A 17315-nucleotide genomic window follows, 5' to 3' on the forward strand; every position below is an offset into this window, starting at 1 on the left:
CCTTCTGCTTGAATATCATGTCAAAATTTCTGGTGAAATCTTTGGTTGAAAGATGTTTTTGGAAATATACTTTTGAATAATGTATTGGAGAATGAGATGTATTTATAGTTTTATTTTTTGAGTCAAATAATATTTACTAAAATTGTTATTATGAAAGATTGTTGAATGAGTTAGATTACTTAGTTTTTATCAGAATATACGGAAAAAGTTCTAAAAATATATCAACTGTACTGGATTAGAATGTTAACGTCTGTTAGTTTATGAAGGATGGTGAGATATTTAGAGTTGAACCAACAACAAGGCTGTGAGAGAGGGGGATAAAATCATGCTTTAGGGAATAACAACATATATAAAACAACAATAACAATAATTTTCTTTATTAATATTTTTTGAACGAGCCTTACAATAACAAATTGACAATGCAAAAATTCAAATCTTTATAATCCTTACAATAACACCAATGTCCTATTTCGATCGCCATACCACGCAAGATAGTAGGGACAATTGTCATTCCCCATTCCCCCGGTAAGTTCTCTTTACAGAGCTGGGGGATTGGAAGTATGATCTTGTTTTAAATTAACACACCGTTTTGGGAATAAAATCACAAACTATTATGTTATATTAGTTGATGTTGCCACTATCTATGACAAAGGAGCCAGGTGTTCACCCAAGTTCATGGGCAGCATAAACGAGAGAGGGTCTTGTTTAAATCTATTTGAACTATGAGGTTTTATGAAACTTTCGTTAATGAAATCAGCATCATCCCAACTTCTTTCCTGATGTATTACTGGTTTAGCAGGTTACTGCATCTCTTTCTCCTTATGTGACACCAATTGTTTCTGATGGAAATAAATGCTATCTAGTCTCGACAAGAATAATTGGATTCCCCATATTTTGATTGTTATACGATCACCAATTATAGTCATAATAGAGAGAGGCAAATGTGTATCTTATTCAATTTGTTATATTTTTTTGAATGACTCTTGGGTTGTGACTAATTTGTGCCAAGCTTAAACTTTTTTACCATTTTCCCCAGGATAGCGCTGCAATGTGGTGCATATGTTTCGTTAAAGTTAAGAATGAAGGCACCACAATTTTGGGAGGTTTGTTACATGACAAAGGCAGTCTATTTGTTTTCTGAAATCACAATGATCATCTGGAAACATGTGTGTTAGAAGTGTTGCCTTGAAATTCTTTTCAAGTAACTGAATGCACATGTTTTTAGAATTCAAATCTTAATTCCATTTCTGTTTCGATAATGTCCATCGCCCCTCCTTATTATTTGTTTCAGCATGTGGGTTTAGGTTTCTACTTAAGTTCTATAGCCATTTCTTCAAAACCGTGCTGACAGTAACTTAATTTCGGTCTGGCTTAAAAGTTTTTTCAGGAACGAAAAACTGTTCAGAGAATCAAGTACAATAATACGCTAGAGCTATAAGAACATTTTTAACATTCAGTCATCCATTCACATTGTAGAGAATTCTAGCCTAGTTGTGCAGTGCTCGATGTCTTAAGTTGTGCTTTTCCGTTCTTTCTGTCTATATTTTCTTTCTTGCACAAGTTCACCGATCAAATGTGGGACAAAGTGTTACACAATATATCGAATGATATAGTACAGAAAACTTTAGAAAAGAAAACCAATTAACAATATAGTGATGGACAGTAGTGAAAAGTTTGAAATGATTCAAATCGAGGTATGTGCTTCGAGGATGTACTTGGACGCCTGTTTTTCAGGATACACAACATGCAGTAACTTAGTATGAGGCACCGCAACGTTGAACTGAAGAGTGCTGAAGGAACGAAAATGCACGAGGCACCACAACGCCGGAGGATCCCACGACGTACACTAGACTAGAAATCGGGCTCTCCTCAAAGGTTGGTCCTTTTCAACATTGGCTGTACTTACGATTCCTAGAAATGAAAGGTGATGGATTGAAGGAGTATGGTAGTTTCATTTTCATTTCATACAAAAAAGAGATGAAGCCTTGGGAATTGGTCTTTTTCGAAAGATTGTACTTCTGTTTTGGTTTGTCATTTGTAAATGTGACAAAATGATTCGAAAGATTTCTTGTTTGCCCCCTCAGTTTCTGATTTTCTGTGGTTATTAGCATCAACTGATGTAGATAGAAGTTTTGAGTCTGCTCAAATATTATTCTACTTTTACTTATTTTCGAAATGAGTTCGAACATGTTTGCACACGATTATGAGTCGAATTTTGTATTTGGCAGCTCTTGATCGTTTCTAAATTTTTTTGTGCTTGTTAATACTTTATTAAATACAATTAAATAACGTACGAAAAATGATAGGAAAGATTTAATTTATATTAAGATATTCTTTTATCAGGTGAAATGATCAAATATAAAATAAATATAAATACCTTTTTTTTTCTATTACGCCTTTCAACAACTATATTTATCAAACAGATCTCTTATCTGACTCGACTCATAAAAAAAATTAAGATATTTTCCACGAAAATTTTTATACATGCTTTATGATTAACTTTCGGGCGAGTGGAAATTTGATATACGAATTACATGTATTATTTATGATTAACTTTGTTAGCTTCACATGTTTTGAGTAGGTCTGATGTTCCAGAGATTCGTGAGATTAATCGATCCGATTAATATATTTAATAAAACATATTATTTATGAGTCGAGTCAGATAGGAGATCTGTTTGATAAAATTGACTTTTAAAATGATCTGATTAATATTTTTTGTGTTATTAGAGTAACTCTCATTTCTCAAAATCCACGACTACCTGTTATTTTCATTTACCGTCGAAGGAATTGAATATATTTTGGAATGTGAGTAATTTTATTATTTTCTCGTTCTTTTCACAACTCTCTTATTTTATTTTATTTTTTATTATTCGATTGTGTACTTGATTTATATATTATATTTACATGTACCTCGACACGTTAATTTTCTTATCCATGAACTTTTTTCACATAAAATTTAGAATAAATATCTTGTAATATAATCTTTTATATATATATATATATATGAAATGGGTCGACGCGATCCATATATGTAATAAAAAAATATTACTTTCACATATGAATTAAATTTTTCTAATGGATAGAGTCGTGTCTGATATTTGTTTCACAAAATTAACTAATGAGACAGTCTCCTGAGAGTTTTTATAAAATTTTATTTATTTTATTTAATTTTAGTCTACGGACTATGAAATATTAGTTTATACTTCAGCGCACACGCACACACATAGTGTGTGTATTATGTATATGAATTTATGCATCCAAAATATATTCGAGATATTTTTTCTACTTATATAAAATATATATGAAGATCTTTTCTATCATATATATATATATATAATATGTTAGACACCTCATAGACGTCACAAGTTGAACATCTTGTGGAATGTCATATCAGTTATCTCTACACATACATTTTCAGATTTCGAGAAACACAGACGCATTAAATATTCCAAAGATGTTCACATGAATGTCTTGCGACTTTTATGAAATGTTTAATAAGAGGTGCTCTGCATATTAAGATTAGTTATATACCAACCCGAGTATACATGATGTTGGTTGATTACCCGTTACAGGATCATTTCACCCTACATATGGGGACAATGCTCCTATGTGTAAATCCACGGTCCAGATTTAGCCACAAGTACATGGAGTTCATTTTGTTTTCTTTTCAAAATAACAAATATGACTAAATCTGAACCGTGGAAATCTTGTGGGGATAGTGCCCCCACAAGTAAGGTCTAACGATCCCCCGTTACACGTTCTTACATTTATATGTAAATTTCTCCACGTCCCACCAAATAGAGCCCTTTATCTTTCTTCCTTTTCTTATACAGCCCAATTTGATATGATATTTATAGATGAAATATAATTTATTTTGTAGTACATGAAAACTAAATGTTTAATTTGCTTTAAATCTTTATGTTCAAATTTAAATTTGCATTCACTCATTGTCAAAAAAATTATGTGTTTACATTCTATGGTCTACAACAAAATGTGTTTAAAGTTTCTGAGCTCACATGTGTTTTTGAATTAAAATTGGTACAAAATATAAAAAAAATATAACACTAATGTATGATATTAATTGAATACCAACTATTTCATATCTGATATTAATATTTGATTTTTTTTTGTAGTAAATATTGATATTAATAAAATTGTTATTTTATATTCAAAATATATTTTTTGTATCAGATATAAAATAGTTAGTTTCCAAATATGATATTAGTACTATATTTTCAATATTTTGTAATAATTTTCACCCGAAAAGACAAATGTGTCGGTAGTATCAATATTGTTATATAGGTTTGAGTACTTAAAAAATCATATATTAATACTAGATTTGAAACAAATTATACTCAAATATCATATTTTTAATATTTTGTACCATTTTTCTCGGAGAAAAAATACTTGGGCCAAGATAGTTCATAGAAATGTTTCTCACACGAGCACTCAAAACAAATATTTGTTTGTGTTTTGGCGATTTTTGAGCAATTTACCGAAAACCACATTCTTATCTAATATATTTTACAGAAAAAAAAAAAAGATGAATAGTATATAAAGGGGCCCCACAAAATTAAATAAATATAGACCATGCAATTATTGCTCTTAACTATCAATTGCATTTTGGCCGCAAGTCTATGAGAAGGAATTCATTAGTCTAACGTCATTCTCTCCGAACAATAATAGCTAGGTGGAGTTGTACATGATATAAACGTGTCCGCAAAGTGATTATTAACGTAAATATTTCATGAATGTAATTAGGAAAAAATTTGTGTAAAACGATTTTATTGGTAATATTTTATGAGACGTATCTTTTATTTAAGTTATCAATGAAAAACTATTATTTTTTATATTAAAAATATTTTTTTTACCTACTCATATAATTAAATATGTACGGCCCCCTAACAAAGATTTCATACGTTTCACATTTTTTTTTATTTTTTTTTATCATAGACGGACTGATCCAATAAAAAAAACTAATATAAAAAGTAAAATATAATAAAAGACTAATTTATGGTATCAATATTAGAGGCTTTTGTATTTTTTTTAATATCAAATTCAATTGCAAATTCGGATATTCTCTAGGGTAAATCTCAAATCTTAAAGTAAAAAAAGTTCAAAAATTAATATTTCACAAAACTCTTTGTTTTTTTTTTTGTGGCATATGTCAAATAATATTGATATATATTTTCTCATCTTATGCATACTTTTATGTTTGTGTGTTTTTTTATTATTTATTATTTATTTATTTATTTACAGTACGATGAATTATTTTGTCAACACTGGCGGTTCCATATATTAAATGAAAAGACATGAAAGCAGCCAGGTAATTAGGTCCCATAAAATTCCGCATTATATTCATACGTATCTAGAATACCAGCATCGCATTAAATATACAGTAGTCTATATATTTGATATGAATGAAAAAATAATTTGTCACTGCTACAAAGAGTAATCGAAATATGACATTTGAGTTGTTAAATTATTTAAAAGACTCGAGTTGTCGATTGAGCTGTTGTACGGTTTAAAATATTTGATTTGCATCGTTACCATCAAAACCGAAGATCGTAGTGTTTTAAAAATAAAAGTAAACAAGAAAAGAGGACCCCGAGTAGCTTCTTGTTCCATCGCGCTATGTGGCTTGGTCTAATTTTTTCAATCAATGTGTATGTCCTTTATTTTTGGTAGTGGTCAAGTTCAACCTTCGACATAGACATATATATATATATATATATATATATATATATATATATATATATATATATATATATATATATATATATATATAAAGCTCAACCACAAATTTCATGTAATTATGAATCTTAATTATCATTATCCTCATGGTTATGTATGTAATATAAATATCTTTCCTGTTGTAATTCTATCGTATTGTTAATTTAACAAAAAATACAAAACTAATTGATCGTCAAAATATAGTTACGACAAAACTAAAATTTTCATGTTCGAATATATTAAAACTTTCAAATATATATATTTATGCATTATATTCTCTCCTTGGCATCAATTAAATATATGAACAAATTTTAAATCATTTAAACGAAAACAAGATTTCAATTTGATATACACACATTATGTTTATTGTATAATAATAAGACAATTTTAATTCCAATTGTTTCAGTTTTTAATCTACTTGACAGCAATTAATGACACACTATTAATTATTATATGTATTTTGTAGCTTGCGTACATGAAAAAAAATAAAGGACATACACATTGGTTGAAAAAGTTGACATCGATTTAATAATTATTGAGTTTTATTTTAAGAAAAATCGAAAAACACAACTTCAGTAATGTTTTAGTTTCATGTTTTTGAAAATATTAAATACTTTTGTTCTATGTTTTCATGAAATCGATGTTTACATATTTTTTATTTTAAATTTTTTAATTAATTATTTATTTTATTAAAGACATCGTGGACGAAACCAATCCTAAATAATTTTGAATATTGACTCCGCTCTTGGTTTTAACGTGCCTGTAGCTCTCCTAGGTATATGCATGTACGCGGATATGCGTCTGCGTCAAGCTACGAAAGGCGACAACTTAATAATATGATGAATAGTTTATGATTGGAATATAATTTCGTGTGGAGTTCCCGTCACTTACAACGCTTGAAAGTTTTTTTTTTTAAATCATAATTCTTAAAAAAAAAAAAAAAAACTAAAATCAAAATTTTAAGTAGAGTGGGTCTCACGGATTTTAATATGTGATATGGATCAACCCTACCGATATTCACAATAACAAGTAATAATTTTTCATGGATGACCCAATCTGTCTCACAAATACTACCCGTGAGACCGTCTCACACAAGTTTTTGTCTATGATTTTTGAAACATAAAAATAGAGTCCGTCTCACACAAGTTTTTGTCTATGATTTTTGAAACATAAAAATAGAGTAATGTTAATAAATACTTCACTGCCATTCTAGACTCTCTTTTTTTATTAGATGCCTAACTTATAGGCATGACAAAATTTTTTTTTGTTTTTACTGTTGAAATTATGGAGATGTTTAATAAAATAGTTTTTCGTTGAAGACAATAAATTAACAAACTCGTTCGAAAAAATATTATTAAAAAAATGAACTTAATCAATAAAAGACCTACTTAGTGAACTCTAATACCCTAACGACGAAGGTGCGGGGGTTTTAGTTAGGAAGGAGTAGCTTCCCATGCAGGCGGTTCAATGTTGAGTTACCCGGCACACACAAATAGACATATTTCAATTCAAACGTGTCAATATCTGATTCGCTGTTGGCCACTTGCGCTTTTGTTTCGCACCATGCAGCGACGCATACTCTATTAAATTTTCTGGCCGTGCCTCCCTTCCTCCCTCGTTTTTTCTCCAAAATGGAAGCTCTCCGGTTCTCAGGCCACGCGCAACCCCCACTTTTAACTGCAGAATTCACCGTCAACAAGCCCTTCGCCGCCGTAAAGAGCACACGCATAAAGCCGTTGATCCATGCCACACTGTCGAAGTCGGTGGCGGAAATTTTACCGGCCCTTGAGATTCCGCTGCCTAGGATGGCTACACTGTCACCGCCTCCGGACAGTAATTTGGGGTCTCATATGGAGAGAGTTTCTCCGAGTTCTCTGCAGTGCGAGAGCGGGTATTTGATACAGAATAAGAATCACTCGGACAACGGTGCGGCGGGTAACTGTGGCTTGAATGCAATGGAATATTTGACGAATATATTATCCTCTAAGGTGTATGAAGTGGCGTACGAGTCACCATTGGAGCTGGCCACCAAGCTCTCGGATAGGTGGGGAGTCAATGTCTGGCTCAAGAGAGAGGATCTTCAGCCCGTATGTCCTCAATTTTATAATTCTAATATTACATAATGTGCGTGCATCTTTCTGCCAGTATGTTTATCGACTTCAACTAAGAAAAAAATAACCAGCATGTTTGCATGCAATAAATTGTAAATTGGCCAGGATGGAAATTCCAATATTTCAGCTGAAAGTGGAATGATGGATGAAATATGGCAAATTTATCTTTGCAGAATGTTTTTTTTAACCGTTGAAATCATTATGCGACTTTATCATCATTATTATTTTCTAACTTTTGGGTGGAATAATTTTCATGAAATGTTTTTAAACTTTCAATCTTGGTTAGTCTATACTCTTTTTTTTTTCCCTGAATTTGGACAACAAATAAATTTGTTATTGATTCTGGGAAAGTTTTGGAGCTTTGTACTGGTCAAGTTTCCCTGGTGTGCTTTGTTTTTACTGAGCTTTTGATTGAGGAAAAAGAAAAGACGTGAAGTCCGTAGCTTTATGGTGCGGTGTGGTAGGAGATCTTGGAATGTGAATATGATATTATACTTCGCAGGTTTTTTCATTCAAGCTTCGGGGTGCTTATAATATGATGGCAAAGCTTTCGAAGGAGCAACTCGAACAAGGCGTGATATGTTCATCTGCCGGAAATCATGCACAAGGTGTGGCATTATCCGCTCGGAAACTGGGCTGCAATGCAATCATCGCTATGCCCGTTACCACACCAGAGATTAAGGTTATTGCTTATTTGATTTGTTTAATTGTTGATTTTTGTTTTCTAATGTTTTCCCTATTGGTATAACAATATTACTAAACCCTTTTTATGGATAGTGGAGATCGGTCGAAAGACTGGGTGCCACTGTTGTACTAGTAGGGGATTCTTATGATGAAACTCAAGCTTATGCCAAAAAACGAGCAGAAGAGGAGGGTCGTACGTTCGTTCCACCTTTTGATCACCCAGATGTGATCATAGGGCAGGGCACAGTTGGAATGGAGATTGTTCGGCAAATGAAAGAGCCTCTAGAAGCGATATTTGTGCCAGTCGGTGGTGGGGGCCTTATTGCTGGTATTGCTGCCTATGTGAAAAGGGTCTCCCCTGAAGTAAAAATTATAGGAGTGGAGCCATTCGATGCAAATGCAATGGCATTATCTTTGTACCATGGCCGGCAAGTTATGTTGGACCAAGTTGGAGGTTTTGCTGATGGTGTAGCAGTGAAAGAGGTTGGCAAAGAGACGTTCAACCTTTGTAGGGAACTGATAGATGGGGTAGTTCTTGTTAACCGGGACGCAATTTGTGCATCAATAAAGGTTAAATTCCATTTTAACTGTTTGGGTTCATCTTTTTTCATTCTTCTTGATGCATTCTCAGAGACTGCTGCGTTGTTGAATCAATCTATATGTGAAATTGTTTTGCCCCATCCTTGTTCTTGTATTCCCTTGTTATCCGGCTTTCTGCAAGCCAAAAATCATGGAGTTTTTCGAGGTTAACGTCCTTCAGATGTTATTTATCTGTCTCGTATTTGATTTTGCCTTATGACAGGATATGTTTGAGGAGAAAAGGAGCATTTTAGAACCGGCCGGTGCTCTTTCTTTAGCTGGGGCCGAAGCTTACTGTAAGTACTATGGAATTAAGGGTGCAAATGTTGTCGCGGTAACTAGTGGAGCTAACATGAATTTTGATCGACTGAGATTGGTAACCGAACTTGCGGATGTTGGTAGACGTCGGGAAGCTGTACTTGCCACTTACATGCCTGAGGAACTTGGGAGCTTTAAGCGATTCTGTGGGCTCGTGGGTTTCCTGATCCATCTAGGCCTGTTATTTCCCACCATCTTATGGAATGCATCCAAGTTTATGTTCTTCAGTTGTCTGTTTGCAGGTTGGACCGATGAATATTACCGAAATCAAATACAGATATAATTCAGATAAAGAAAATGCTCTCGTATTATATAGGTAAGAGGCGCATCTCACATATTTCCGCATAGATGACACAAAAAATAAAGTAAAAGTCAAAGAATTGACAACTAAGCATTGAGAGTTGAGACAGAGAAATTCTTTTAAATTGAAAGTACTTTTTTGGCACTAAAGTATTTTGATGGAGAAATTCTTTTAAAAAAAGTGATATGTTGTTGGTGTTTACTTTAAAAAACCCAAAATCATGAGCTAAAAATTGTAATTTTGAGGTGTTTTGTTTCAGCTTCTTTATCAGAAATATACATAATACAAACTTGTTCGATATTTTAATTTTTATGCAAACATAATCTGCATTTACCTTTTTAAGGAAAAACAACTTCAAAAACTATTCTTGATAAAGTGTTTTTTAAACCAGGTGCTTTTGTATCCAAAATCACTCCGAGTTATCTTTTCTTTTTCTTTCCTTCAGTGTCGGGCTTCACACGAAATTGGAACTGGATGCGATGATAGGAAGAATGAAATCAGCTCAACTACTGACCATTAATCTTACAGAAAATGAGTTGGTCAAAGATCATTTGCGGCATTTGGTTAGTGCCTTTTTAGTTATTTCTAAAATTTAATTGAGCTTGTGAACACTCTGTTTCATCAATCTGATCGATGCCCATAGCCTTTTTTAAAACTGTACAGGGGAGTTAACATAACTTGAAAAAAGTGACGACTTTTCTTTTGACCTTTTGAATTTTGTATGCTAGTTAAGGAATCATGCAGGCTAGCTTATTCATTAATTTCAGCTCAATCTTCTCTTTGAGAAGAGACGACTATGAAACCTGGTTAAAATGTATGCCCCCTCACTGGGATGTTTTAAAAAATTTACGTCCCTTGGGAGATGTGGAAGTAGACTACGAGTTTTGGTATAGAGTCCTTATATTCCATTTTTTGCCTTAAGTTCTACATGTGTTGGTTAGAGTATGCATTCGATTTGTGCGCTTACTTCTTTTACTTTTTCTAGATGGGTGGCAGATCAAATCTTGAAAATGAGCTTCTATGCCGTTTCGTTTTCCCAGAGAGGCCAGGAGCTTTGATGAAATTCTTGGATATGTTAAGCCCACGTTGGAACATAAGTTTGTTCCATTATAGAGCACAGGTAACTATGATGATGTTTAAAACATGCCACCATCAATTTCATCCGTATGCATATGATATTTTTATCGTCGTTATATATACCCTCACATTCCATGTTCATATGCATATACTGTATCTGTAGGGAGAAACTGGGGCAAACGTGTTAATTGCCATCCAAGTATCGAAAAATGAGATAGACGAGTTCAAGAATCGTGCAAACTGTCTGGGATATGAATATGAAGTGGAAACCATTAACGAAGCCTTCCAGCTTTTAATGAGATGATGATGGTGCCGGATTTCTAGATATCAAATCCTTGGAAAGATACAAGGATTTGGTCGAGACTTGGTTCTGTTGTATGTGAGAATTTTCAGTTTGTGTGCCCTTTTATCCGTCGAAGTATCACACTTGTAGAGTTATGGAATCTTTCGTTTCTCGTATGCTTTGTATGAAGGGATTGTCAAACAAAGATTGCATTTGTGATGGGAAGAAGATTGTCGATCGAATGTTGGTAGTGTTATATCTATGTTCCAATAAAATGATTCAAACCTTGTATGTTAATACATGGAATCGTAAATTACATTCGAATATACCTAATACTCGAATTGGATCAGATTTATTATGAGAGAAGCTGTATCTGCATCTTTCTCTCTATTCACATTATTCGAACATGGAATTTTGCATGAGGAGATTCAAACAACTTGATCAAAATTCTGTTGGAGGTCTTCACGCACAGTTGTGCAATGTAAAATGCTAAAAATCCCATTTTTCCTTTGCCTAAAATCGTGCAAAATACTCGCGTTTCATGTCTATATATTTGTATATGTACAATTTGGAGTTATTGGGGTTGTTCTGGTTTATAATGCAAACTTTGGGCTTGTGAAATTTTGTTATTATGATGTTATAAATAACTTCATTTAAGCAAATAGCCTTAAGGTAGCAATTTTTTTTATACCATTAACTAGACCTTAAATAATTTTTGATATAAAAAAATGAAGAGATCCAAATTTGACCAAAAACCCTAATTATCAAAGAGAAAAAAATACCACAACTATTCTCCAACCGACATCATCTAAAACAATACGCCATGGATAAAAAAAATGTGTTATTTTTCCTAGCATTCAACTTCAACAGCAAGCCTTTGCACTGAAGATTTGCAATCAGTAGCCCAAAAGTCTTCTCCGATACGTCGATCGAGCAACTTTTCTGGCCAACACATGCCTGAAAATCATTAGCAAGAACAGTCAGAAATACTCTTATCAAAACAGCTTTTTACATTTATAAGAAATCTGAAAATCCTATCTTATTAAGAAACAAATTTATAGTTAGGTTTTTTAACATTGAAACCGAACGGATCAAGAAAACTGAAACAGAAGCTTTACCTCTTTAAGAACTGATAAACTGTTGGATGACTCGCAGTGGCCTTTTTCGAGTGATCCGAATGTCCCATTTGGAAGACCGAAACTAGCAAAGTTTACGTTGGATATAACCCTTTTCCCTTGGCAAGACAATTCCAAACTGCTCCCTTCGTAAGCATGTGCATATGCCTTTGAATTTGTCACGGTTTTTACAGTTACAAGGCAAGGGTTTCCTCCAAACTCTTCAAACAGAACCAAGGTATTAAGGCCTCTTTTGTTCAAGAAAGACCTCGGAACATGGTACCTAGAGTACGCAAAGAACACGGTTATGTACGTTAAAATTGCATGTTTTTAGCTTTTTTTGGGTGGGAGGATGTAGATTCTTGGATTAAATTTCTGAACGTCTTACCATCTTTGCGTTGATTTCCCACAATTAGACTCGCATTTCGAAGCCCCATAGCCTCCTCGATAGTTACATGAGGAACTGCATCCGTCGCCAGACAGAAAACTAGGCCAGTATCTGCCTATGTTATTACCATTCACCCAAGCTGTCCCTTTTCCTAAACCCCACAAGTCCAAGACAACAGCGTCATCCCCCTTTGGTGTTGCGAAGGCTGTCTGCAAAGAAATTTTCATTTATAAAATATAAATTAATCTCTTTTTTTCTCCGAACAAAACAATATAGAGAGATATATGGTACATTGATCATACCTTGTACCAGGTAAACATTTGGTTGCTGGGCCAGTTTGTATACCATCTTCGTCTGCTAAACATCGGATCACTTCCAAGTCCCCTCTCATCCATACCGTTTAATCCAACTTTATAAGCCCATCTGTTATTCGACAGATCCTTCTCTATACTGCTTGGTGCTAGTAGTTTCACTGGTCCAAGTATGCCATTCGGTGTTTTTTCTAAATTCGCTCCATAATTCTTCAAGAAAAACAAAATATTAAAATCAACAAAGTAATCTAGGGCAAATTCAAGTACGAAAAGAAAAGAATAGCATCACAAATTCTTACTTGGAGTCCAACTGTTACACTAAGCAAGGTTATGTAATTCGTCCCTACTCTTGGTGCAAAGTTTCGTTCAAACACGAACTTGAATTCCCCATTTCTCACCCATTTTGATCCTAATATTCAACGAAAAACTTAGAAAATCAATCGAGATTCATCATCAAAATTAGATAAACACGAATGTGGGATGAAGATAGTTACCAATGTGTCTCCGGTTGACAAATGCGTGAAGTACATGGCAGTTGCAGTTCACTTGTAATGTTACCTCTTCACCCCAGATGGGATCATTTCCATACAAGTTCACACTGTATGAAAAAACCTTATCATCTAGGATCCAAACAAAATCGAGTTCAAGTACCTTAAACATCAAAAAACAACATAGAAACAGCGTAATACCTTGTCATGTACCATAGATAATCACTTGTATCATTTGTCACAAGCTTTTGGTCAATGAGTCCTTTAGCATAAGTAACACCTTTAAGGTTTCTACTATACTGAACGGGACATCTCAAGTGCTCCATTGGCTCGCTTCTCCACTTCCAGTTCAAATTATAATGTAGTCCTCTCACAGCATCTTCTGGTAATCTCTTCTCCATTAATGATGTTTGTGTGTTCACCTATCATAAAATTCAAAAAAAAAGTCTCCCTTTTAGAAATCATACGAGGTTTAATCAAAATTTTTATTCCTGTCCTAATAAAAAACTCGTTCTCCCTACCCGGGCGGTGTTGTAGACTTCAGTGACACAGTCCGGAAGAATGCTAACTGACCAAGATGGAACAGTGTATTTTTTGCCTTCAAAATCTATTGTTACATCTTCTTTGTCATTTGCATTACCAAAGAAACATACCCGTGAACCATTGTAATTGTAAATTGTGGACTGCAAATGGAAAATAATATAAAATTTAATATAATCTTTTTCTACACACACATATATATAATGAAAAAGAAAATGGGAAATTAAGTTTACTCACAGACATCCAGTTCCCATAATCTTTATTTGTAGATTCACCATGAGTTAGAATTTTTTCCATTGACATGAGATGGGTATGAAGCTGCTTCAGATGTCCATATTTAGGTTGGTTCAGATTACCTGCAACGTTAATATAAAACAAAAGTTAAATTATATTTAAGCATATTATAAGAGTAATACTATATGATATTTAATTCTTGTATTATGTATATTTTACCATATTCATCTAGGGGGGCATCGTAGTCATATGACGTAGTTATATACGGTCCACCGGCTACACGTCCAAAATTCGTTCCTCCGTGATACTACAACCACGTATATAATTTATAATATATGATCAATTAGATCTTGAAATGCATGCGAAAATTTCATATAAAAAATGTAAATTTCCTAAATTTTAGAAGTTAATGTTGTGACAAACCATATAATAATTTTGTAATGTGCCACCATATTGATAGAATCGTCCAACGGAAAATGCGAGATCTTCTGCTGTTCTATGTGGGTCTTTGCCACCCCAATCCTTGAACCTTAATAAATTTTATATATTTATATGAAGATCATGTAAAACGTTAAATTATATATTACAAAACGAAATTAAGAAAAAAATAATAATAGCTGATAATAATTAAATAATATAAAGAATTAATATATACTAACCATCCACTCCAATTTTCAGTCCAAAGCTTTGGGCTATTTTTATGAGGCGAAAACTGGTCGCAATAGTAACCATTACATGTATTGATCTGTTCATTAATTTAAACAAAATTATATTATTATTACTATTATATTATATAAACATTCACATACATACATACATACATACATACATACATACATACATATATATGTATGTATATATATATATTTAATTTATTACAGACCATTGATGGTGGTGCATCCTTTTGTTCACACATGATCCAAGGGACACCAATGTCCAGAGACTCAGCAAAATTGGCACACCAATTGATATATGATTTTCCTTGATCTCCATATGAGCCGATGACATTTCCATATTCATTCTCAATCTGATTTTTAGTCCAAAAAATAGAAACAAAAAATAATTTACAGATTCATCAATAATGAAATGGAGTTTACCTAAGTAATTGACATATATATGACATTAAAATTTTCCCATTGAATAAAAATTTAGAATTTGATTGGGAAATTAGTCTTTTTTTTCAAAAATTACACATAAATTTAGGAAAATTTTCATTCGAGAAATAATTGAATTGTTGTGACACCGCGCACGTAAATTTTACATACCTGAGCCATTATAATGGGTCCTCCTTCAGAAGCAAAGAGATTATTTTTCTTCATCATATCAACAATCAAGGTTGTGAAAGTCTTCATTTCATTCTGAACCCAAATTAAACAACAAATTTGATATACAAATTAATCCTACTTACATAAAATAAACAATAAAGAAAATAAGGCAATTAAGTTATAAATGGATAAACACTACCATGAAGGCGTCATTTTGGGTTCTGAAAGTGATATTTTGTAGACTATTCAGCCAAACAGGAAAACCTCTACACATACATTAAAAAAATTAAAATATAATTTAGTCAATAAGTAAAATTTCCCAATTTTCCGATTAATATTTAAAAAAAAAAACTAAATTTGTTCATAAATAATACCCATAATTCCATTCTGCACAAACATATGGTCCAATTCTCAAAATCGCGTACATCCCTTCATCTTGAATTGTCTTGATAAACTTGACAAGGTCTAAGTTACCTTCGAATGTGTACTGTGTGAAAAAAAGGAGATCAGTCGCATTTGCATACACGTTTTTAAGTATAACACAATATATATATATATAATATCAAACCTGCCGATATAAAGGCTCATGTGCATTCCAAAAAACGTAAGTCTCAATTGCATTGAGACCTCCTTCCTTGGCCTTCTTGATCAACGATGGCCACATCTACAATCCCAACAACAACAACAAAAAGAAATTAAATTAAATAATTTCAAATAATACATGCTTTGATATATTGAATCAGGTATTATTATGTATTCTATAGGTTAATAAATTTATAGAGATAATAAAATTTTCTTAGTATAGTAAATTTTTAAGAATATTTTGAAGTAATATGATTCATTAAGCTCGGCATGTTTCGTATATGTATGTATATATATGGATTATATTAAAACAAAATACATTTTTTTACGGTATATATCGATGATATCTAAACATCGACTCAATAACTAAATTTCGTAAAAATCACGATATTATTTAGACAAAATTTTAGAAAGCATGCATACCTCAGTAGTGCTACGAGGATAATGAATAGATCCAGAAATGATGAGTTTCCTTTCTCCATCGATCTTGATTGCTCTATCATCATATGTAACCTCAACAGCATTTGTAGCCAAATAGAAAGTGAAGAAAATCAACAGAAATAATCTGAAAGAGCCCATCATTTTTTTCTTTCTAATCAGATAAAACCTTAAAAAAAAGTGAGAAATGATCATTTGGTATGTGGGTATTTATAGGCCAACAAATTTTATTCAAATTCTCGATGAGATAAATTGGGATAAGTCTAAATCTTGAATTATATGTGTTTGTGTAACAATGATATCTTCAAGATTGTATATGAAAGTACGATTTCTAATTCAAATCCAACTCCCCAAATGTAACCTCGAGAATATCAAATCGTAGAGATATACAGATAGAATATAATTACTATTTATCTTTCATTTATCTCCAAACTTAATTGTAGAGCCTTTAAATTACTTGTTTCTTTAAATAAAAAAAAAAAAAACATTTAAAGAAGGTACAGTACAGTCTTCTGTTATATCTGATCTGATATATGGTAATTCGATAGATATAATTTTAAAATTTGTATTGAATTTAAAATCATAACAACTTCTATCTTTTGCTAATTAATAAACTGAATTTTTTGTACAGTTGTTTATGTCTTTTTCTAATTTATTTATCATGACGTAAAAATGTAGATTACTAAAATCGCAAAGTCACTAGATTAAATGACCAAAAATGCAATTTTAAAAAAAATGTTTTTTAATAAGTTATTTTTTAAAAAAAGGTTATAGGTTAGTTAAGAAAAAAACTGATTCATCCTAATTTATTGTTAAGATATTATCTGAATAATTTTAAAGCAAATCGAATATTTTTATTTATAATATA

The 17315-nt window shown here is 32.3% G+C and overlaps 2 protein-coding genes across 2 annotated transcripts; one reads left to right on the forward strand and one right to left on the reverse strand.

Moving 5' to 3' along the window:
- The first annotated feature begins 7166 nt into the window (after positions 1–7166).
- On the forward strand, positions 7167–11342 carry LOC140842596 (threonine dehydratase 1 biosynthetic, chloroplastic-like). Its single transcript, XM_073210605.1, has 8 exons — positions 7167–7820; positions 8347–8526; positions 8622–9098; positions 9331–9579; positions 9668–9741; positions 10172–10289; positions 10712–10846; positions 10967–11342. The coding sequence occupies exons 1-8, from the start codon at positions 7365–7367 to the stop codon at positions 11105–11107; spliced, it is 1830 nt and encodes a 609-aa protein (XP_073066706.1). The 5' UTR covers positions 7167–7364; the 3' UTR covers positions 11108–11342.
- Positions 11343–11930: 588 nt separating this feature from the next.
- On the reverse strand, positions 11931–16594 carry LOC140842597 (beta-galactosidase 15-like). Its single transcript, XM_073210606.1, is given in 19 exon segments — positions 11931–11987; positions 11990–12043; positions 12205–12484; positions 12590–12798; positions 12892–13110; positions 13200–13309; positions 13395–13498; positions 13590–13810; positions 13910–14071; positions 14166–14284; positions 14382–14469; positions 14586–14691; positions 14822–14907; positions 15046–15189; positions 15428–15520; positions 15627–15693; positions 15802–15914; positions 15996–16091; positions 16433–16594. Coding segments are annotated over 19 exon segments (2481 nt in total). The 5' UTR covers positions 16592–16594; the 3' UTR covers positions 11931–11936.
- Between the last annotated feature and the right edge of the window lie 721 nt (positions 16595–17315).

Source organism: Primulina eburnea, chromosome 10 (genome assembly GCF_022965805.1).
Source record: "Primulina eburnea isolate SZY01 chromosome 10, ASM2296580v1, whole genome shotgun sequence".
In the NCBI taxonomy this organism is placed as follows: domain Eukaryota; kingdom Viridiplantae; phylum Streptophyta; class Magnoliopsida; order Lamiales; family Gesneriaceae; genus Primulina; species Primulina eburnea.